Source organism: Chinchilla lanigera, unplaced genomic scaffold (assembly GCF_000276665.1).
Source record: "Chinchilla lanigera isolate Chin_1 unplaced genomic scaffold, ChiLan1.0 scaffold00062, whole genome shotgun sequence".
Taxonomy (NCBI): Eukaryota; Metazoa; Chordata; class Mammalia; order Rodentia; family Chinchillidae; genus Chinchilla; species Chinchilla lanigera.
In genome coordinates, this window is record NW_004955463.1 from 1243673 (window position 1) to 1268939 (window position 25267).

General features: G+C 34.3%; 1 protein-coding gene across 4 annotated transcripts in view; it reads left to right on the forward strand.

Annotated features, from left to right (window-relative positions):
* Positions 1 to 20271, forward strand: part of Msr1 (macrophage scavenger receptor 1) — a 66858-nt gene extending 46587 nt beyond the window's left edge. For 3 of the 4 annotated variants that reach the window (XM_013521524.1, XM_005398340.2, XM_013521526.1), the window contains 2 exons: positions 11036 to 11224; positions 20052 to 20271. In XM_013521524.1, the coding sequence (XP_013376978.1) occupies positions 11036 to 11224; positions 20052 to 20185 (323 nt within the window). In that variant the 3' untranslated portion in view covers positions 20186 to 20271. Of the gene's footprint in view, positions 1 to 11035; positions 11225 to 14806; positions 14883 to 20051 lie in introns of those variants that run through there. The other variant, XM_013521525.1, reaches the window with a different exon arrangement.
* Positions 20272 to 25267: the final 4996 nt, after the last annotated feature.

Below are 25267 nucleotides of genomic sequence, written 5' to 3' on the forward strand. Positions count from 1 at the left end.
CACCAAAGAATATATAATATCCTCATTTTACAGTAGCTAGTTAACTAGTTGAATAAATTATTATTAACATATCATTTAAAGGTTGTTAATAAATGCTTTTTTAATGCTTTTGTGTTGTGCGTAGAACCCAAACTTTGACATGTCAAGGAAGCACCCCCCTACAGAGCTGTATCCCCAGCCCTTAAATAAGAATCTCAAGTAATCAGTTCAAATCACAGAAGAATAGGTGTGGTCCCTAAAATTGTCACCTGTAAACTACTAGAGAAGTAACTTGCCTTTTCAAGTTTACACCCCCTGTGGTTTTATTGTCCTTTTACTTGCAAACCTTCAAGAACAAAAGTGAAAAAAGGAAAAGAAAAATTTGTCAGTCTGCTTACACTACCCAAACAATATACTTTAAATAACTTTAAGGAAACATTTTCCCACATTTCTGGAGCTGGGAAGTACACAATCAAAGTGTGGACAGGGCTGATTTCTCTAAGGCCTCTCTCCTTGACTTACAGATGGTCACCTTTCCATCATGACCTGCGCTGAACTCCTCGCATCTTTCCATATCTAAGAACACAGTCAGTCCACTGAATTAGGCTCTACCCTTATAGTCTCCGTTAGCCTCAATTACCTTGATAATTTTGTTCAGATACTCACATCTGAAGTTAGGACTTCAACAATGAATTTATAAAAGAGACAATTTAGGAAATTGTCAAGAATCAACCCTGTGTCTGTGGGTAGCCTTTGGTAAATCTTCACAGCCTTGGCTAAATATGTTGCAAGATGAATTCAGTTTTCTTTGCCTGTCTTTCTGTTTGAAAGAAAGCTTAAATTATACCATAAACAAATTTAAGGCCTTCTGATGTTTTATAGTCATGAGAACTAGTTCACTTCATTTCTTGCCAATGTTCTGTTTTCACACTTCAGTGATATTCCTTCATACTTTTGTGTTTCATGAAGTAATAAAAATTAAAAGGGTAATGCAATTTAAGTAGACAATAACCAAAGTTATTGAGATTATCTCTGAATGACCTTGTGATCAGTTATACTTTTCTTCAAATATATTTGTATGAATAGTTAAGTAGGAAATAGCAAACACTTATTTAATCAAGAAATATAATGTGTTGGCTCACACAATTAACAATTCCAAAACACATAGTCATAGCTTCAGGCTTAGTAGGATCTAGGAGTTCAGACTAAATCATTTGGACTTCGTCTTTGTCTCTGTCTCTTTCTCTATCTCTGTCTCTCTCTGTCTCTCTCTGTCTCTGTCTCTGTCTCTCTCTGTCTCTGTGTCTCTCTCTCTGCTCACTCTCTCTTTCCCCATCTTCCCAAATAGCTGGGGTTGCAGACCTGTGCTACAATGTTCAGGTTTCTCTCTGACCCTTTATATATACCACATCAGTTGTCAAGTAGGCTCTTGCTGTGCTGCATGAGCTTTACAGCTACCCACGTCTGAGAAAAAGGGCCACTTTCTCTCCACCAAAGGAAATATTTTGGGTCTTAGCTAGGATCCTGATCTTTCTGCTTGACTAATAACTCTGTCTAAAGAGGGATCAGATTCACTGAAAAACAGATGAGGTAACTATCAAGTAGCTGTTAAGACAAGATTGCCCCCTGAAAAATCTCAGAGTGCAGGGTTCAGGTCAGTGGACCAGTCTTACCATGTGGTTTTGAAAATATCTAGAATATTCCTGCTGATTGCTTATTGGGCAGCAAGAATGTGCTAGTTTCATTCATACATAATGTGAAAGATTTATAACTAAGTAGCCGTACCACATTCTCATATGGTAGGAACTGTTGTAGAAGCTGTTCTTAGACTATGGGAAACTTTGAAAAAACCTCTCAGATCATCACATCCAGTTGAATGGACTTGACAAGGCAAATTCCAGTTTCTGGGGATTGGATTGTGGACAGGTAAAGGTGATTTATAAAAACTCTCTTTGGGATTCTAAAGTGCTAAGTGGTTTATAAAAAGCCTTTTTTTATATATGGTACTTTTGTGCTGCCGTCATCCATTCCTAAACATTAGGGCAAAAAATTCAAACTTTTAAGAAATAATAATATTTCTTATAATAAATATATAATATTTGAGAACAATATTCATTCTTTCTTAATAATAAAAATTTTAAGAAATAATAATTGATAATAACACCCTCTGTGCCAGACTTTCAACAAAGGACTTTGTAGACTAAGGTTCCATCTTTCAGTCCTCACAAAAAAATCTATCATTATGCCACTTTCCCACGAGATTCAGAGTTGTTGGGAGCCTGTATGATATCATATGCTTGTGTATGTGTGGTACGTCTGCAATTTGAACCTTGGTTTATCTGATTTTAGATTTCCTAAATTAAGAACAGCATTGTAATGCACTTTAAGCTCACTCCCCTGGCAAAGCTTTTCACAATGTAGTTATGAGAAAAATTAATCTTCACAGTAGTCCTGTAAGGTCAATGAAACAAAACATAGCAAATGAAGAAATTTAAGTACAAATAGGCTGAACGAGATGTTCATGATCATAAAGCAAGCTCTTAGAATCACGGGAACTAGAACAGGGCCTCTGGTTCCACATTTTGAGAAGCACCCTGTTTCAAGACACTGGACCCGCCCCTGCTCTGTGGAGCAGAAACTCGATCCTTTTGAAATAAAGCACCTGGCCCTTGAAACTAACTGGGAACACGTACATTCAGAGCCAGCATTTACTTCCAGCATTTTTTTTCTGTTATCACCCAAACAAAATACGCCAATTCAAATCTGTTTCTTTTTTCCAACAAGTTGGTATTTTGATTACACTAAAATGGTAAAGAAAAGAGAAGCAATTATTTCCTAGAGGAAGAGAAAGTTTCTGTTTTGAATTTCTGAGGCTTCAATATTTTACCGCTGTACACTTTTAGGCACGGCTGTTAGACATGAATTATGGCCACTACTGCCCTATGCATGTGTAATGAAAACCATATACTTTTGTTCTCTACCAATTCCATTATGTCAGTCTGATTGCAGCTTGCTGAGACCTGCACAGTTTTGAGCATGAACGAAATATATACCAGGGAGAAGGTATGTTGTCTTTCCACTGCCTCCAACTGCAAGTCAAAGCACACGCGCAGTTATTTTGGAAAGTTATTTTCTCCTCATAAAAAGTCACAGAATTCTCTGCTGACTTGTCAGTACTGCCGGGAACTGTTCAGAGTAAACTTTCGTGGGATACATTTGGAACATTTTTCTCCACAGCACTCACATCCCAAATACCTCACAGCTCTTCCTGGGTGCTCAGAATAACTTTCAGAATGAGATAGAATCAGTACTGTAAGTCTTCACTTTTTTATTACTGTCACATCTTGAAACTCAAACTTGGGAGATATGAGTTTTTACATTTATTTTATAAATGAGAAAATGAAAGCTCACAGAAGTTAGATAATTTATTAATGTCTCAAATGTTTTAGTAGGAGCATTTTAAAAGGTCTGTTTGAGGCCTAAATTTCAGAAACAAGATAGAATGGTAACATAATTTACGCTATTTTATGATGGAAATTTTCTAAAGTATCTGTTTAATTCTTAATGGATGACCTCTTTTTATTTTACAGGGTTTTAAATGAAAAGCAAAAGTTTAAAAAACCCACAGCTAAGTAAACTAAATTCCATCTTATAAAGTTTTAAGTTTCTCTTCTAAGTAACTCTAGAAATTAAGGCACCTAGAAATAAATCTCTAAGTAATAATATGACTGCACTAAAATAAATACAATCTCTTAAAAATCAATATGTCTCTTTCAATGAAGATATTTTCATTTAATTGAGAAATTTAAATACCAAGTTCTTGCATACTAAAACTTTACTAATGTTTCAGCAAGACTATTTTAAAGTTTTGTCTGATGAATCAATTTAAAAATTTACAAATTAAATATATGAAATGTTTCTTCTCTTTAATTTTACTCTTTAAAATAATTTACTCCTGTGTATAAATTAAACTTATAAATTATCACCTCAACTTAATGTGATTCATTTTAAATCAATAAATATTTAATCTATATTTTCATTGTTCAGCCTCTGAACTATGGATGTTCAGTGTGAGCATGGTTGGTTTCACTAACTAAATAATTTCCATTTTAAACAAAATGTGTACTACCCAGATATTCTGTAGTCCTCAAACCTTGGGGGTCAGATTGTTTTTGATACTGAAATAAAATTGTTTTAGGGCCAAAACCACTTCTAAGGAAAATTTTGCTCTTTTGTATTCTTTGCAAATCTCTGCCACCTCTATAGTCATGGGTTTACTAATATTTCCAAAAAGTCAAATCCATCTGAAACCTCATCATGTGCCCTTGTTTGGAAGGAAAGTATTGGCGGAGTAACTAAGCTAAAATAAGGTAATGCTAGATTAGGGAGGACTCTTATCCCGTGACCATGTCTTTAAAAAGAAAAGGACCCATGAGACACAGGGAAGAAGAACATGGGGACTGTGGAGGGAGGGATGGCAGCAAGGAAGCTCCAAGAGAAGAAACGCCGGGAAACACATGGCAGCCAGGAAGCTAGGATGAGGTGAGGGAGGATTCCTCAGAGCCTTCAGAAGGAGGCTGACACCTTCTGGCCTGCAAAGCTGTGACAAAATGTGTTTTTCTCCTAAGTCACACAGTTTGTGTTCCTTTGTTACAGCAGCCCTAGGAAACTCATATACATAGCTACTTTTGGCAGCAACCTTCCCTCTACACCACTTCATCCCAGCAAGGAGCACTTTATCTCTCCTTTGAAGCAGTTCCCTAACTCTGCTTAGGGATTTCAGAGAATTGCACTATGCCTTAGGCATAAAGGGAAAGCACAACCAGAAGAGTCTACAACTTTGAGTTGAGCCTCAGGCTGCACTGTGTGGAATTCCATAGAGGCTGTTGGTCTGTCTGTGCTCAGCGTAACAATTGTACTCAGACATTTTCTTCTTGCCCACTGACATTTTCTTCTTCTAGTTTTCTTCTTTTTACTCTATCCTGAGATTTCCAAAATTCCTGACCTCTGGAGTATGACCCAAAATATGTTATATTACTTTTTTCCAGAGAAATCTAGCTCTATTTTGCCAAATAATATCTGGATTGTGTTAATTATCTCATTAAGATCTTAAATAATAAATTTTCTTTACAGAAAAATTTTGCTGCACTTCAAAGACGTTTAGATTAATTGCAACCATATATATATAGCATTATATTGTACATAATGCATATATTAATATGTCATATTCCATTTTAATAAATTTAACCCTAAATCCTAATTTCAATAAGTGGTATGAAAAAAGAAAACATTTCCCTGAGGTAAGTAACACAGCAATTTTCTCAGTTTTCTCTAAAGACTTCTCAGTTTTCTCTAAGGACATATTCTGATAAACTGAAAATATCTTGTCAAAAATGCATGTAATATACCTAACCTGCCAAAATAGCTTAGCAACACAGCACACAGTATTGTCCTATTTATTTGCCCTGATGATCACAGAGCTGACTGGGAGCTACAACTTGCTGCCACTAACCACCATCTGAGGAGGGTACTGGAGGGCATATTGCTGACCCAAGAGAAGATAATCTGATGTTCAGTTTCTGCTGAGTGTCTATTATTGCTGTCACACCACTGTAAATGTTGAAAAATCATTCAGTTGAACCCTCATAAGTCAGGTTCCATTTGTAATTGAAGTGAAATAGTTACACTCCTCAAAAGTCATTTGTCACTTTAGTACTTCTCCTCAATAACAGTGACAGTCACAGGCAAAGAAATCGCCAGGATTCACATTCACCCTGACTTCTCTTTTGAAGTGAGATTTTGTGTGTCTAATTAAGATTAGTGGATTTATGCTACTTTTAAAGGAAAGACTCAGATATGATGCACTTTCACAATTTATTCAGGTTTCAGATATAGCTCCATCAACAATGCTATGAATGTGCTTTACGCTTCAAATAAAATGTATTTCAGACATAATGACAAGGAGGAATATTTACAGCAAACAGCTAACAAATCATCATGTATATTCCACTTGAATTTTTAAGATGTTGACATTTACCATGTTGAGAACAGGCATTTGTTTTTTTAAGAACTAGAAAGTTGTAAATATCACTGCAGCCCCATAATGCCCACCTCCCTTGCTATTCCAGAATTTATATTTCCTTTCACTCATATTTTTATGCATTTACCACGTGTGGATATATGGATAAACAATGGATGGCATTGTTTCATGCATCTTACATAAATGACAGTATGCTGTCATTATGAGCTTCCTTCTCCTCAGTGTTATTTAAGAATTTTAGCATTACTTGAGTCATAGATGCTTTATAACAGCAAAAGCAAGAGTGAATAGACAAGCTACCATTTATTTTAACTAAATTAGCTTAGTTTTTAATCAATATACACTTGTACCACGGTTTACACACTTAATTTATTTATGATTTGGGGAAGATGGCTGTGTTTGTGTTTGTTCAGAGAAGACAGTTGCGTCCCTTACATGATGCAGAGTTTGCGTACAGAAGCAAAATTTTACAAAACATTTTTGTTCGCAAACTGAGTTGTTTGCAAACAGCTTGGGTGAACTGAGGTATTACCGTAATCACAGAAAGTAGGTGGAAAGCGCATATTCACTTTTTGTTCTACATGCATCAGTACTGTTGATATGATTGGAAACCTTTTAGTATTGCTATATTGAAAATTTTTGCTTAATTATATTGTTTTAATCTTAATAGAGTCATTAATTTCTATTATTGCCCCCATTTGCTACATGTTCATCCTGACGGTTATCTTTAATAGCTCTAAAACTATCCATCAACTGTATAAACTATAATGAATATTTCCTCCATTCTGGGATATTTAATGTAGTTCTATTCTACATTTACCTCTAAAAATAAACACTAGTAAACAGAACAAAAGTAACTACTGAGAGTGTTCACTTTTATTATACTTTTAGCTGTCACCTCAGACTAGGTTACAAAACTATTCTTATAAATTACCTGGTCTATTACTTATTTTTTGGTGCCTTATGGCTTTAGAAATATGAGTGAGTCATCTATGCCTAAATATGTCACATAAATTATTATTTTATATACATACTTTAAAAATATAAACAACTTAACAGGATTATATTCTTCCCTCAAGAACTAAGAAATATGAATAGTGGGATTGCTTTCAGAAAGTTGAGCTATAGCATGAAGGTACAATCAATCAGAGCAGAAATATGTCAACAAGTCACCTCATCTGACTGAATTCATTACACATAAAGAGAAAGCACTAGTCATTCCCAGAGGCAAAAATCTCACTGATAATGTTTCACTGTAAATTAATAAATTTATCAGACTAATAACTCATAGATTGTGATTTGGCTTTCCATGCTGTTTGTCCATGGGGAAACAATGTCCTTACCATATAGATTCAAATCTGGTTTATGTTTACTCTTCCACTAAGTGATACATCTTCTCGCCAGCTTCCATCTTCTCTCCAGCTGATCCAAAAGATGAGGTGTTGAATGTGTTTGATAAGATCCTTCCAATCAAGCTCTTCCATGTTGACAAGCTTTCTGTAGCCAGCTTGAGGGTTTTCCAATAATGGGACTTGTATATGTGCCAATTAAATCAACCTTCCTTTCATGATTTCCTTTACTGTTTCTATGCATAGAAACTACATTCCCTCTAGAGAGTTGAAAAAGATTATTAAATTCTCTTCCTTCTATTGCTGGATCTTTTAAACATTTGCTAGAGTAACCCATTCAGGTAATCCATGTATCAAAATGAGACCATCACTCATTCATTCATACTAGTATGAAGAGACTACCAAGTGACAACCTTCATTCTGCTGGATGTCGACAAGTTAAGTATAACTATCTCAGTCTAGTGAGGAAAAGAAAAACAAGTTTATAATGGATTGGGGTAAGCCAGTGGTGAGAATCTGATAAAAGTAATTTGCCCACACATGAGATTGAGGGTAGAGAAATGGGAGGGTAGAGAAACAAGAAATTTAACACAAAGAACAAAGCCTCAGAAATAAAGAAGAGTAAGGCTTATCTGGAAAAATGTAAATAGTTACATTTAAAAAAAAAATCCTAACCACTGTTGATTTCCTGTCATCTTGTTTTGTAATTCTGTATCATTTTTAAAATTTTGTTCTTATTTTTTATTTTATTTAAAATAAAATTTAAAAATTAAAAAAATTTCCAAATGAAAATGCACGAGTAAAAATGCGAGCTTACCCCAGGAAGCACCCTACTTTAAGCCATAGGATGTCATAGAAAATTGGAAGAAAATGTAATCTACAGTCTTATAGAGAAAATATTATGACAGATTTTGTGAAATGTTATGACTGAGGTTGGTGATAAAAAGAATTTTTCTCCATTGTCAAAGCAAACCAGCTGACTGATGTGGGTCACCAAATGAGTGTTGGCTTATTGCCTCTTCGTCTACATTAATTCACAGAACGTTAAGGATTAACGGTGGGTGGTCACTCATCATCCATTCATTTGCAGCTGAAAAATATTCCAGGCTACAGATATGCACAGACATACCCAAGTGTGTTTGCCCCTGAAGAATTTAAGTAGACAGAATTATTCCCTCTCAGAATTCCATGAGCAGAGGAAGCTTGGAAAAAAATTTATAGTCATTCTTTTCGCAGTAAGTGACCGCATAAGCATCAACTGTTTCAGGCATGACATGTCTCCCCTCTAAAATACAGTCTTTGTACCTACCTCACAGGGGTGGGATCAAATGCAATGACAGTGAAAAATGCATGAATAAATGAATGAATGAATGAATAAATACATAAATACAGTCTTCTACTTAGTACCTCACAAATTGTCTGCAGCACCTGGGAATTCGTTAAAAGTGAAAATTACCTGTCTCAAGATGCACTAAATCAGAAACTCTGAATGTGGGCCAACAATGTTTAATTCTGCTAAAGATTAGAGTTTGAGAACCGTTGCTATAGGACAAATATGGCTCATTAATGACATTTGGGGATGCATAAGAGATAAATGATGCACAGTGATAATGTTTGCACTCACTTATTTGGACAATGGGACAACCAAGCTCGCATAAGCACGTATTTCAATCTGCCTGTTATTTTCACAGCGTGCATGATCACTCTATTATGCTTGTATATATTATACCTGGGAGAGTAAAACACTTGGACATTATACTGGTTAATGCAATATGATTCTAAAATTGAAAAGCTCTACACAGTCCTTTCTTAGAGTATTCTTTCTCTTTTTCTTAGGCAGTTATAGTGAGTGATTGGGTCACCCAGGTATCTTATCCAGTAATTGAATTGAATACTATAATAGCAAAGTATCCCTATTTTTTTAATGATAGTAACTTGTACTTATTGAGTGAGATATGCCCTGTGTGCTCTGATATTGATTACATTCACTCAGTATTTACTACTGAATTATATTTTGGAGGAATCATGAAAATAATTACAGTATCTATTAACATGCCACTTTTATGTTTCTAAGTGACTCCATTTTGTTATAAGAAATTGTCAGTTTTCTTTAAATACCATGAGTTTCTGGCTCAAATAAAATTTACACAAATTGGGAAAATATTGATTTCAACGGAGTTATGAAAATTCATTTCTCAAAATGCCATTTTCACTTTAGAGAAATATTTTATTTGGTAATTACTTCTTTTTGATAATATGATGTTCCTCAGACTTTTCTTTGAAAGTATGTATTGAAATAGAACTGTATCTATTCTTTGGCTTTTGTGATTATTCATCTTTATTTGTACTAGGTTTTTAGAACTATTTTTACTCTGCCCTTCAATATATTCTTCACCCAAATAATTTTATAAACAAATACTCACAGGAATAGTATGGGCTATTTAAAGAACTTTGTTAGTCTAAGTGCACTGCTTTATAATATGTCATGTACACTTTAACTTATCTGTTCCTAGGTTCAAAATGTATATATTGACTTTGGAAAATGGGAATTTTATATTTATGCAAATCTCTCTATAGCATGATTAAGATTTTATAAAAGTTTAACATACATATGAGAATTTTCATTAGATACTACAGAACAAAATTTCATAATTATGAACTTATTTATATCTTTGTAAACCTTTCCACTTTAGCCATTTCTAAAAATACATGAACAGGGGCTGGGAATTTAGCTCAGAGGCACAGTGCCTGCCTGGCAAGGGCAAGGTCCTGAGTTTGATTCCTGGTACCGGGGAAAAAAAAAAAGAAAAACCAAAAAACTAAATATACATGAACATTTTTGTTTTTTAATTTCATCAATTTTTTTCATCTGCCCTCAGGAGAACTTTGGGGGAGAATTCAGAGACTTCAGAATGAGGAGCATCCTTGCCATTTGTAGAAGAATGTTCTCTCTATAATTACTTATTTCTTTCAGCAAAAGATACCATGTTCTTTGGTATCTGTTTTTTGTTTATGTTGTCATAAAATATCTACTCCCTATCTCCTTATCTCTGAAAGTATGAGTTGTACTCAAGTTTGTATGTTAGTTTGCCAGGAATATAGTGAACCACTTCATTATGAATCTGTAAAGTAGTATGAAAAAAATCTGTATAACTTTAATGAATACATAGCTGTTGCATGTTAAGGTCATTAGAATTTTAATCTCCTGAATGTTCTCATTTGTATAATAAATATTAGCATACAACAGATTTTGCCCTTTATCTTTTATGAATGCAATTCTTGCAGTTAAAACACTTTGTCCATAGGTGGTGCTAGAAAGTTTAATATTTATTGCAATAGATGAACTTACTGGAAAAAGGGAAAAAAATGTTAAAATGCTTTTTTAAAAAGATAAAAATTTGGTCAAAAAAAGTACTAAGCCTTAACTGTTCTTTGACTAATTTTGCACGTCTATATCTGGTAATCTGAACAACTACTTTGAAGACAGCTATATGTGTGCAATGTAACAACCATTGTTAAATTCATATTATCTTGTTTTTGAAGCTCTGTATCATTTCTAATTTTTTATTCTTTTTAAGGTCTTTAAAAGAAAAAAGAAAAAAGCGTTATGGCATAATATATAAATTAACAATTATTCCATGTATTTATTGGTTGATTGATTTTACAGTTTTGTCTAAGACGGTTCGATTGGTGGGCGGTAGCAAGCCTCACGAGGGCAGAGTGGAGGTCTTCCACGAGGGCCAGTGGGGCACCATTTGTGATGATCACTGGGAAATACGAGCTGGATCTGTCATCTGTCGAAGTCTGGGATACAAAGGAGTTCAAACCGTGCACAGAGCAGCTTATTTTGGACAAGGTAATTTAAAGAAAATCTTACTTTAAAAAAAAGCCAAAAAAATTAGAGATTCTTTAATGAGATGAACCAAGTAGAGACAGGAGTATGTTGAACAACAGAAAATTATATTTTCTACTATTTTTTCAATGATCTTTCCTAGAAAGGAAAAATAAAAAGAAAGGAATGTTATACAAATGATATATGCTTTCTGACAGCCTGCAATGTTTAAGTTTCATTTAGATTCACTTAACTGATGAATACTACTGTAGCAGCAGGCAGATAAAAGAATAGGGACAAGTGGGTTATTGTCAAGGCAGTAACACATCCTCAGTGGCTCAGTTTATACAACTGGGCTGGGGGAACAACCGAGCAATACGGGTGAGTTTTTACAACCAGGTTGTGGGAAGAACTGAACAATATATGTGATCACCAATACTCTTTCTTCTGTGGAACTGGAGAGAAAGGTGCCAGCCTTTGATTTTGCCTCCCCATGAGGTCTCCCAGGCAAGAGGCAAACTGTTCATCCTCTACGGCGCTCCTGTAGTTGCTAATGATAACAACAAACCAGGAAAGCGAAAAAAGCAATGGGTTTTTGTACCTACTACTTCTGGCTGATCCTATTTTAGGAAAGTATCAAAGGAAGCAAAATGGTACCTTCCCTTCATTTTGAGGTTGACCAAGCATTCAACAATTATTTAAGTGCATGTGTATTCGTGTACATTCACTTCAAAGACTAAGCAACCTGTTCTGTGAGTACTAAAAGGGCTAGAGAGAATTTGCAGGGGACAAAATCTTTAAATACATACCCATGAAATTTTCACTATGGATTTTTTTCTAAATTACCGTATTAAAATAAGCTTTATATATAATTAAACAGATACTTCAATTTTGAATGAGAAAGAGATTAGGTAAGGGTAGCCATACACACACTTTTAATGCATAGTTTAATTAATATTTCCTACTTACTTTACTGTCCAAATCTGATAGTTTCTTTAAAGTTGATATTGACAAAAATTAAATTGATTTCATAAACGTTATTAATCTAGATAAATGTGAAAAAGCTGGCAAAATGCAGGGGAAATTGCATGTAAAATTATAAAGATAAAATGGCATTTTCAGATAACCATCTACAAATAACATTTCTGGCCAATCTTATCTATAAATATTTATAAATAGGTAACATAGGAGAGTAGGTCAAATCACCAGATCAGAAGATTGGAACAAAGTAAGATAGATTTTTTTAAAGGCCTAAAAGATAGCTAAGTTATATTGTGCTGTAAGTTTGTGAATAATGACTATAGGTTAGGCATTATGTTAATACCCAAAAAATATTGATAATAGACCTACTTGTATCCTTTATTCCTTTGTCTAAATGAAGTTTGATATCAGATATAAGGCATAGATTTAAGCAGGGATCCCGGGTTCTAATATCTGAGGCATAAGGATCCTTAAATTTCATGGAGAGACTAGATATACAATAATATAGCCATAATGTGCATACTGTACCTAGTCCAAGATCTTCAAAGTTTTAAAATTTTCTACCCCTTTCACATCTGCTAAACTTTATTCTCAAAACTGCGGGCTTAAAACCATTCTTGTACCAAAAAATTTACCTCCTAAAGTGAAAATTTAAGATTCATAGGGTTTTTCCCCAAAGAAGATAGAAAAAGGAATCAAATAATACAGTCACTTAGCTAAGACCGAGCTGCTGATCCAAGTTTCCACAATATGATATGGGAACCAAGTCCATTTCTCTGATAACTAAGGTCCACACAATGAGGCTATTTATTTTAAATACAAAATTATAAAACATTTCAAGTGATTATTAGCAGCCATGAAATAGATATCTGCTGTTCTAGGAGAAGACATGCTATTCTTATCCACAGTATTTTATTCATCTGATAAATGGTAAAACCTCTTTCAAGATAATGGATAATTTAAGATCCTCAAAATATACTTAGGGTGCAAAATAAAATATAGTGCTTACCGATTGTTCAGATAATTTGTCACAAGAGAAGAAAAATATCCTAAAAATATCTTTAATCTAGATGAGTTCTTTTCTAGCTTACATCAGCCAGAGAGCTGACCATTCTGCATTTAGCTTTGTTTCTTTAAGAAACAAGTCTAACCCTTAGATCTCGAGACAAACATCTTACCTATTACATAAAGATAACCAAAGTCAGAAGGATAATAGCAATTTTTGTACATTAATTCAGGGGAAACCAATAAGATTTGCAAAATACAGTATGTGGTACCCCAGTTTTATTTTTTCTCTGAGCATGAAGCCTTGCTGGAGACTTCAAAGATCTTCTTTCTTTAGTTTTCGTGCGTAAGTGGGAAACACATTGTTGGAAGATCTTGTCTTCAGGTTGCATTAACTTTTAAGGCCTAGTCTCACAAATAAAATTCTCTTATTTAAACCTTTTATTCCCTCCTGCTTATATCTCTAGGGGTTTTTAATCTAAACCGCTGATAAGAAAGAAAGAAAATAAGTAACCTGAAATATTAAGCAGAAAATATTTTTCTGTTTCAGTAAGGTTTGAAACAATAGCATTTAGCCTTCTGTGAAATTACTTACCTGTGGTTTAGGTTCTCTTGATATAATTGACTACTTGTCTAGTATGTCCAGTTTTAATGAGGTTGTGTGTTTATGGTGGTGTCTCAGTTTTCTTATAATGAAATGGTAAAATGTGTCAGCTTTTTAAATTTTCCTTTCACGTTTGGGGCAACCTGATGAAGAAATATGGAAAAACTTGAGTTTTGTAACTAAGAAGATATGAATTGAAATCTTAGCTCTGGTTTTTAAGTCTCAGAGTTTTAATTTCCAGAAAAAGAGAGACAGAGACAGAGAGACAGAGAGGGAGAGAGAGAGAGAGAACTTGAATCTAAAGGGCAGTAACATATGGAAATTGTCCACTAGAAAGCCCAGGGGTTGCTCAGTAGTGAAAGAGATCACAGCTAGCAGCTAGTAATGGGTAAAAGAAACATGCATCAGGGCTTACAGGCATTGCAAGCTTATTTGCCATTCTCCTTGACAGAAGAGTTAGGAACCTATAATACTGTGTAGTGACATGGATGATATTTCAAAGATCAGAAAGTTAAACGTGATTTTCCACTGTACAGATGTGTGAAGGGAACTCCTGTAATCTCCTAACTCTACTCAATATTTACCCAGCTTGTTTCAGTTTTCTGCTTACACTTCAGTATCAAACAACTGAAGAATAATTAGGAGGATTTTACATAATAAAGCCAGAAAAGCTGGGACAAAAAAATAAAAGAACCAAGTTTATTCATTCTGAAAAAAAGTTTTTTTATAAAACTAAATTTCATGGTCTGCTTCCTTGGATATATTTTAAGAGACAAGCTACATTGTAAGCTGCTTTGGGATTACACCTGGCAAACAACCTTTTTGTGAAGTTATATAGACTCCTCCTTCTTTTTCTGTTTCTCCCACTTTAATTTACACTTTTACCAAGGAGATGGGGAAAATGCAATTTTGAATGTGAAATATAAGCAGAAAAAGAAACTTAGAAATATGAGTGAATGGGTAGGAAAATAAAAGGGGATATGAATTACAGTTTTAATTATTTATTATTTTCTTAGGAAAATAAGAAGAATCAGATTAACATTGTGTGGTACAAAATTGCCAGAATTGGAACAAAAAGAGAAAAATGTAAATGTATCCTTTTGGTATAATTCCCCATTACAAAAAGAATATAATTTTCTGGACACAGTGTCAATACCCCCTCCTCTCTAGTTTTCTGGTTTTAAAATAGCAAACCTGGCTTACCAGAGATAATCCTTGTTAGCTTTAAGAACAACTAGTTTTGCAGCTGCAAGCAAAACAATTCATTGGAATAAAGCTTCAAGCACATTCCCTTAAATAGGTTCTTTCATTTGGATGCACTTTTTTCATAAAGTGAAATGTTCTTTATTTTTCCTGAGTAGACAAAACCAGTTAAATTAAGGAAGCTCTGAGAGGCATCTGGTGTTTTTCACTGCATGGCACAGTGAAGGGAGAGGAGTCACTTCTCATTTCCTATCAAGGCTTTCCTCTCTGTTGTTCCAGGGTCTGCCTGTAGCACACACAGGTGAGCTTTACCTGACACTGGAGCACCTCTGGGAGTCCATTCAGGTGTAGCTGAGCCTGTGTGGATCCTGATGAGGGAAGTAAAAGCTGGACGGGAGTAGCTATTTCATCTTCTCCTGAGTTCATAGTCAGTATCTCAGATTTTTACATACTACTCCTTCCATACTAAAAGCTCGGAAATGTAGACGTTTGGGTGTTGGGTATTATGGAAGGGATTTTATAGCCTACAGAGTTCATAACATATCTATTTTGTTACTTATAATATACTGATATCATAATTATATGATATATGATAAATGTTTTGGACATGGCAAAACATTATTTATGATGTTCAATGCTCACAGTGTCTGTAAGAAAAAGAGGTGATGGCCCCAGTATTCCAGAGAGAAAGGAAGCATGGCTAATAGCGGTCACAAAACTTGCCCAAATTTCTATAGCGAGGAGGGTGATGGAATGAGCATATCAAGTTCATTTCTTAATCTGGATCCCATATCACACTGCTTCCACTAGATAGAACATCCTTCTGAATACCCTTAAGCAATACGATATTTTAAAATCTTGATTCTTTAAAATCATAAAATGCTAAAAACAAGTGAAATTTTAGTACTATTATATAGCCTCATCCCTTTATTCTGCCTATAATAAAATGCAGGAAAAGTAAGTGGCTTCCCCATAACCGCAAAACTAGAATCCAAACTGCAGTCTATGTCTCTCCATTCTGCTGTATTCTGATTCCAATGGCAGTTTAACTTTCATGCAGAACATGATGTTTTTATTCAGAGAAGCTCTTCACAAAGCACTTCCAACTAGAATCATAAGAGTGATGTGAATGCATTTACCACTACTACTAGATATATCCAGACATTTTAAACTATTAATGACTTACTTTCTCAAAAAATCTATTCAACAGCTAATTTTAAATTGCATCATTTTACTGTATGTCTGGATGATATATGAAATATGATTGCTATTTCCCTATAAAATGATGATAATCTAAAAAGCAAAGAATATTAATATGTCTTTTTTTTTTTTACTACTTAGAATTAAATACAGACAGTTCACACTGAGGTAATCCCTATCCCTTTTTTAAAAAAAACAAGGTCTCACTAAGTTTTCAAAGCTGGTCTCAAACTTGTGATCCTCCTGCCTCACCTTCTCAGACTGCTGGAATTAGAGGCTTGTGCTACCACACACAGCTAATATCTTCATTTTTAAGAAAAATATGGGCGGGGGTGGGTCGGAACTGGGGATGCAGTTCAGTGACAGAGCACTTGCCCAGCACGTACAAGGCCTTGGGTTTGATCCCTAGACACACCACACACACAAACACACACACACACACACACATTTAAGAGCAAATAAAATTGGGGCTGGGGATTTAGTTCAGCGGCAAAGCGCCTGCCTGGCAAGCGCAAGGTCGTGAGTTCGGTTCCCGGTACCGGAGAAAAACCAAAAAAAAAATAAAATAATAAGAGCAAATAAAATTATGTGTGAAATCTGCAAAGAATACTTCCAGCCATCATAAAACCAAGCTCATGAACTCCAGAACCCACAGGCAACACTTTAATTGTTGCCTACCTTTAGAATTACAATATAAGTCCTCCCTACAGCCACTGAATTGTAAAGCAAATTACTGATACATAGAAGGATAGATATAGATAGATAGACAGACATACATAGATGATAGGTGATAGATAGATAGATAGATAGATAGATAGATAGATAGATGACAGATAAAATAGATAGGCAGGTAGGCAGACAGGGGAAAAGGCAGGGAGAGAGATGAAAGATTAGAGGATAAAACACATTTAAAATATATCCATCAATTTTATATGTTTCCGTTGAGTAGATTAGAGAGGAAAAAAAGAAAGAAAAGATAGTAACAACAAAAATCCTGGAATGACTGTTATTATCTAAAGAAATAAAAACAAATTTGTTTTTTATTGTTTTAGGTATAAATGAGGATAAAATTTTATGAACTTTTTGCTACCTTTGCATTAATTTTTTAATGCAGAAAACAATGTGGAATCAGATGGGATATATGTATTAAATAAAAATTTCCCTTAGGCGCCATAGTCCTGAATATGTTAACATAAAAATAAAATAACAAATCTTTGGAAATTATTTCCATAACTCTATTTGGGCACCTATGTAACCAATGAATATCACTTAGTTTTAAACATCATTATGTTTTGTTGCTTGGCTCTGTTCTCTGTTCTTTTGAGAAAGGCATACACCCTTTCCAACTCGCAGTTTATCTATGAAATGGAAATAATTGCCATTATTTTGCAAGGTTATTATAAGAAGTAAACTTAAGAATTAGAAGCACAAAGATGTAACAAATTGTCTTTTATGCAAGCACTGGAAACATGTTCACTGTTTCTGAATCTTTTCCACTTAGCAAAAGAGGTGAGTTATTGAAAGGCAGCATTTATTTATCACATCTATGTGTCTGCATGAAAAAGGAGTAGAAGAAGAACCACAGGTTCTACACACAAATATCACCTCTACCACTGCAACATGCCTCAGTGCTTCATCTACTAGAACAGAAGCTCCCAGTGGGAGATCTGTCCTTGAGAGTAGGTACTTCAGTTTTGCTCACTCAGACAGGCACTCAAAAAAGATTTGTGGCATGATTGAGTCTAAAATGCAGGGGATTGTAGTAAATCATTGATGAAAGGTACCAGGTCTGGGCAGACACCAGATAAATATAATGGGTAAAGTTCCTTCTTCTGTCTAATTTTCACATTTCTCAGCAGTAAAATGGCACAATAACAATACTTCATTTTTGAAGGTTATTTGAGGATTCGAGAATATAATAGACCAAATGCACATTGGATATTTTTCTGCTTCATAGTAAATTTTTAAAATAGTAAGCTTACACTGGCATAATCAGCATAGGTTTGGTATTTCAGCAGTCATGAATTCCTTTACCTCTGTTTTTTAAAATGGGTGCTCACACTGCAGTGTGTTAACTGACTAAGTAATTTCCCTCCTATTCTGCCTTGCTGGAGAAGTGGGACAGCCAATGGCAGGATGCTTGTTCTTGATTCTTTCTGCCTGAGCTCTGAAAGTTCGGCACTGCTGAGATCTAAATCCAATCACGTGATCGCAAAATATGCAGCTACCACATCACAGTACCTGATAACAAAGCCATGGAACCACTGCATTCTTGGCCTTCCAGAAATATGAGAGAGCCCTGGCTACCTCCAACAGTTTTACTGCTGTTTATGTATCCAGTTCATAGGGGCCTGGGATATAGCTGAGCAGCAGAAGTCCCTGCCTAGTAAGCTCAAGATTCGGAGTTTGATTCCTGGTGCTAAATATAAAAACTAAAAATAAAATAAAAATTTAAAAACTTAGTTTATAAAGAATGAAATGTAATAAATACAAATTACAAGTGTCCTGCTGCTTTTACTCCTTTCCATGTTATCATGAAAGTAGTGTTACTATTCTTACAATTATTATCATTTGCCTGTGTATTTGAGTAGCCCTTTGGGGTTTTCCAAAGATTTTTATAAGACTTTACGCCCTTGAAATACACACAAACACACTCCCACATACATGTGAGAGACATGTTACACTCTGTAAGATCATTTTGAAAAAAACAGAATTCCTGATAAGGTTTATGATTTAGAAATCATATCCTCTTAGACCCTTCTTGTTGTCTGCCATACAATTCCAAGTCAAAAAGGCTTGATCTTGCTAGAAGTACTTCAAAAAATATTTGACCTCTCCAACTTAGTTATTACTGTTGTAATTGATCACCCCAGAAAAATATTTTCTTTTTTATACTACCAGTATTATGACTGGTGAGTGTGGCCCAAAGATAGAGAACTTCTATAGCATACCCAAGGCCATAGGTAATATCTCTAGTACCATAAAAGTAAACAAAAGAATGGTAACAAAAATACAGGTTCTACATTACTTGATTTCTAACTATTAAATTACTATCATAATAAATAGAAAATATAGTGTAGTGTAAAAATATAATTACAGTACCTTAATAATGAACACCAAATATGATTTTGTCTCATGTTTGGATCCTTCTAGTGAAAGCAAAGATTACATGAATGTATTGGTTTATTTTACATGTGGAAATAAAAATGTCGTTTAATTTTTTTTTCTATTTTTTTTTTGAGACAGGGTCTGGCTGTTAGTCTAGGCTGGCCTTACACTCACTATGTAGCCCAGGCCGGCCTTGAACTCACGGTGTTCTTCTTGCCTCAGCCTCTCAAGTGCTGGAATTACAGGTGTGCAAAACCAGGCCAGGCTCCAGTGTCCTGTTTAATTCTAAAAATTTATAAAAACACTAGTCTTCAAAGAAAATTTTCATATAACAATTCCACAATAATACTCTTCTATAATCATGTTTCTATAAATTGAACATAGCATATCTGAAAATTAAGCTCCTGTTAGGGACAAAATTGAGTTCAGTTAGATTTCAATAACAGCTACTAATCTTTCAAAGCATAGTTACTGTGTTAAAGCATGGTCCTCCACAATCTATTCTTACTCTTTAATCTATTCTTTCACAGAACTTGTACCTTTGTTTCAACTCATTATTGCAGTTTAGTACTTTGTATGTTGGCTGAGTATAAAGTTTTCTGAAGCAGAAGATTCATTTTTATATCGTCAGAATAAAGAACTTGAATATTAAAATTTTTGTTTTATTAGTGGATAGATCAATAATTTTATCCTCCTAAAACATAGATATTTACCTATACTTACTAATGCAGTTGTATTTGATTATTGCAGGCACTGGTCCAATATGGCTGAGTGAAGTATTTTGTTTTGGGAGAGAATCATCCATTGAAGAATGTAAAATCAGGAAATGGGGTGTGAGAGTCTGTACACATTCCGAAGATGCTGGAGTCACATGCACTGTATAATTATCATGTTTTCACTCACATTTATAAAATCATTGTTGCAAAATAATTTTTATTTCTGTGCACTATTAAAGTCAGATTAATTAATATATGAGGGATTTAGAATATTATTTGCTATAGGAAATATAGATAATGACTTCCTACTTATGTGGAAACTTTGAAGATAATTGTATCTGTAATAAGTAATCTAAAAACTTTTTAGTAATTGAGAAAATCTACTGAGCTCAGTACAATCTACAAAAGAATTTAACAATGTCAATATAACTCGAGGGCTCAGATTACTTTGGAGTAACAGCATTAACTCCAAGAAGCAGACATTTGTGATTTGTGTTTTTGCATGTGTGTGAGTGTGTGTGTATGTGTGTGTGTATTTTTAACAAAGAGCAGCTAAGCCAAAGCAATATTACACTTGTTTGGTCATCTAGCATCAAATTAAACACAAAATGTAAGAATAGAAAGAAGAAAGGAAGAAGATGAAGATGAAGAAGAAAATGAAGAAATAATACATGAGTTGACACTGAAGTACTAAACATTTTATCTCAATTATCTGAATGATTTTATATAAAAACTTGCAATTTCTCCAAACTTTGTGAACCACCGTTGGAAGACATTAGGGAATTCAGTGGTTCTAGGTTCTTGTTATCACATTCAAAGAACTGGATAAGACAATCAATGAAGTTGAAAATGCAACATTTAGTTAAAGTAAGTGAAGAAGAAGGAAAAGAAGTGAAGAAAAAGTGAAGTGCAACAAGTGAGAAAAGCAAAGATATGCCGTGAACACCAGACAGACCCCTGCAAGAACAAAGGGGAATCAGTCACAGTGAAGTCAATTGCTGCTGTCTTTTCTGTCCTCTTCCAATGTCAGATCTAGGGCATGATTTACAGGTCATGCCCTAATATCCAGCCTTCTGGCAATGCCCTAATCCGCTACTTCACCATGGTAAAATACTGTATTCAAGCGCTATTTCAACTGAAGCATGTGCTTATATTAAATCCCATAGTAATATTTGCTTTAAGTGGAAAATAGAACATTTGGAGTGTTAGTTAATATGTGTATTTCCAGGCGTGATGGCACATTCCTGTAATCCCAGAACTCAGGAGGCTGAAGCAAGAGGATCACCATAAGTTTAAGGCCAGCCTGAGCTACATAAGCAATTTCTTTTTTTTTTTTTTTTTTTTTTTTTTTTGGTTTTTATCCGGTACCAGGAACCGAACTCATGACCTTGCACTCGCCAGGCAGGCGCTTTTGCCGCTGAGCTAAATCCCCAGCCCCTACATAAGCAATTTCAAAGCCAGTCTGCACTACATAGTGAGACCTTGTCTCAACAAAACAAAGAAAATAAGGTAGCAATATTTATACCTAGTCCGATCACAGTGGAAATCATGAAGATAATTGTATCTCATTCTTCCATATAAACATCGACAAGCAAGAAGAAACTGTGAGAACTCACTGTGCTAGAATACCAGGAAAAGAGTCAAAATTTTATGACAAGTAAGGAAATATTAAGTCAGCAAAAAGTGAGCTTCAAAGCAATAGGAAAATGTTGTGACATTTTCACTTGCCGTTGTCCTAGCCTCTTTTCGCTGCAGCCGTGGCTTTGGTCTTGAGGCAGCAACAGCCTGTGTTCCCAACTTGGAAATATTGTACCTGGTTCCAGAGGAAGCTCAGTTCTTCACAAAACATTGTGCATGTCTGCTGTAGCTCTCATAAAATGTAACTGAAGGAATGATGTTCAGGCAATGATTAGAGCTTTCTGTGATACAAACAGCCCACTACAGCACACACGCCATAGATTTGCCACCACTGATGTAAGGCATTCACCTGTTTTGCTCAACTTGGAATTTAGGTTGTAAAAGCAGCAGGCATTGTCTAAAAACTCTGCAAACTGAAGGAACACCCCATAAGCTCCTGAGTCAAATGAGTGCAGTGGAGACATAACATAGACTGTGTATGGGATGGGGGTAAAAGCTGGGGAGAATTTTCATAGGAAATCAGGATATTAAAAATGTGCACAGAGAAATTTAGAAAAGATGTGCTTGGCCAATGCAAAATATATGCACGGAAATACCATAAGAATAGCCTATACTTTTTCCCTGGGCTGATCTTCAGGGTAAGCGCAAGTCTGGCTAAAGGTTAAAGTGGCCTATTATAGAAATAATCTGAAATACTGGGATTGGTGGGTTGTAATTGATATTGGTTTTGTGTTTTTTGTAGGGTTTTTTGTTTCTATTTTGTTTTAGGTCCTACTATTCAAAACATTAGCCAACCACCAGCTAAGGAATAGAGACTTCAGAGAATACCAGTAATAAGGAATACCATTGTGGAAAGCCACTTTTAAAAAGTACACTTTAACAAGTACAAAATGCAAACTATAGCAAAAGAAGACTATTGGTTTTTGAGACTTACCACAGTATAATATTTAAATGATTTATTTCAACAAAAAAAAATCACAAAGTATAAAGAAATAGGTAAATATGACCTACTGAAAGAAAAAATTGAAAGCAAAAGGAACACTGAGAAAGTTTTGATGCTAAACTTCACTAGAAGTTATAGCTAGAGCAGCATGACAGCATATTTGAGCCAGTAGAAAAAATGATCCATATGAAGATAATTGAAATTATTGTGTCTGAGACTCAAACAAGAAAAAAAAGAAAGAAAATTTGAAAGACCCTTAGAGATCCATCAGACACCATCAAATGGTCCAAAATATATATTATGGGAGTCCCAGAAACAGAAGAGAGAAAGACAATGGAAGAAAGTGGATTCAATTTCCAAACTTTGATGGAAGACATGCAACTACATGTCCAAAAATATAACAAATTCTATACAAGAGTCAAAGAGACCTACACCAAAACATATTATAATCAAACTGTACAAAGATAAAAGTAACAAGAATCTTAAAATTACCAAATGAGAAACTCCTTATTGTATATGATTGATTATCAATAAGGTAAACATCACATTTCTCACTAGAAAACATTGGGATAGAAGACATTTGGGTGATGTATTTAAAAGAAAGGAAGGCTTATTAACAAAGAGATTTATTTCTGTCAAAATTGACCTTCAGAAATGAGGGAAAAGTTAAGAATTTACAGATAAGCAAAAGCTGAGACATTACTGCCATGAGGCCCACCTTATGAGAAATTTTAGTGTCCTTCAGGGTTTTTTAATATGTTTATTAGCACATGTTTTCAGTACAAAGTGATTACCTTTTTCATGTACATAAAGCATCTTAATTCATTCTTTAAAATTTTATTTTAAAGAAAAAAATAAAACAAAATTTCAAAACAAGATAATAGGACAGTAACAATAGTTAATGCACTGCATATTCTTATCTTCAAAGTAGTTACTCAGAGTACAAATATGGGCATGAAAATTTGTTTAAACAATACTAGCACAAACATTTCTTTACAATGAACAAGAGAAATTAATAGTATATCTTAACTATCTTTCATATGTATTTTTTCTTTTCCCTTCCTTCCTTTCTCCTTTCCCCCAAACTGAGTTTCTCTTTCCTTTTGAACAGTTTCTGCCCATTTCACAGTATCTACTGTACATTTTGGATATTATTTGGATGTTACTCTTTCAATTTCACACACTAAGGAGACAATAAGTGTTTATACATGTGAATCTGATTTATTTCACTTATGAGTATGGTCTTGAGTTGCATCCATTTACCTGTAAAAGTCTCAAACTTATCCTTCTTTATGGCTGAGAAGTACTCCATTGTATAAAATGACCACATCTTTTTTTATCCATTCCTTTGTTGATGAGCATTTGGGTTGTTTCCAAGATTTATCTATGACAAATTGTGCTGCTATAAACATGGGTGAGCATATATTGCTGTGATATAATGTTTTTAATTCTTCTGGGAAGATACCAAAAAGAGGAATAGGTAGGTCGAATGATACCTTTAATCCCAGGTTTTTGAGTAATCTCCATACTGATTTCCACAGTGAGTGCACAAGTCTGCACTCCACCAACAGTGGAGAAGTGTTCTTTTTTTTCCTACAGCCTCTCCAGAATTTGTTATTGGTTAATTTCTTGATGGTAGCCATTTGTTCTGGTATGAGATGTCCTTCAGGATTAAATGAAAGACCACTAGACATTAACTCAATGCAAAATGAGGAAATAAATGTCTCAAGCAGAGGAAAACATGTAAGAAAATATAAAAGTTAGTAGTGTTACATTTTTGGCTTATAACTTCCCTTTAAATACCTACATGATTTAAAAGATTATGATATTAAAACAACTATACATGTATAGTATTAGCCCACAATTTATAAATATATGATTTGTAACATCATAAAGTCCAACGGTTTTGTATGTTGCTGAATTTAGGTTGGTATTAGTATAAATTAGATGTTATAAATTTAGGATACTAATTAATCTTCATAGTAATCATAAACTATGCATTTTAGAATGGAAATAAAAATGGTTTCCAGAAAATAATCAAATAAACATAAAACAGGTAATAACAACAATAATAAAGGAAAAGAGTAACATGCAAATATTCAGAAAATGGCAAAATGGTAGAATTTAATCCTTAAGCAGTATTACATTGAAAGAAAGTAGATTAAGTTCTTCCATCAAAAGACAATAATTGGGAGAATTGATTTAAAATAAACAAGCGTGAGTCAGGTACATGTTATCCATAACAAACTTGCATTAGATCTAAATACACAAATAAATTGAAAGTAGAAGTACAAGGAGATAGTCCATGCAAATAGTAACCAAAAGAGAATTGAGGTTGCTATGTTAAAAGCAGACAAAAAAGACCTTAAGCTAAAAGCTTAGCAGTACTGATATAAAAATCAGAAAAATGCACCACAAGGAATGAAAATAATAGAACAATATTCTTTATTAATATAGGTGTAAAAACAATCCCCAAAATACTAGAAAATCAAAACAAAGAGCATATTAGAAGGATTACACATTGTAAAGGTGAGATTTATTTCAGAAATGCGAAAATGATTCAGTAGAAGAAAATCAGTCAGTGCATTGATAGAATAAAGACCACACACCAAATGGTTATCTCGGTTGACTCAGGCAAAGCATTTGAACAAAATGGTCTGAAAACTAGA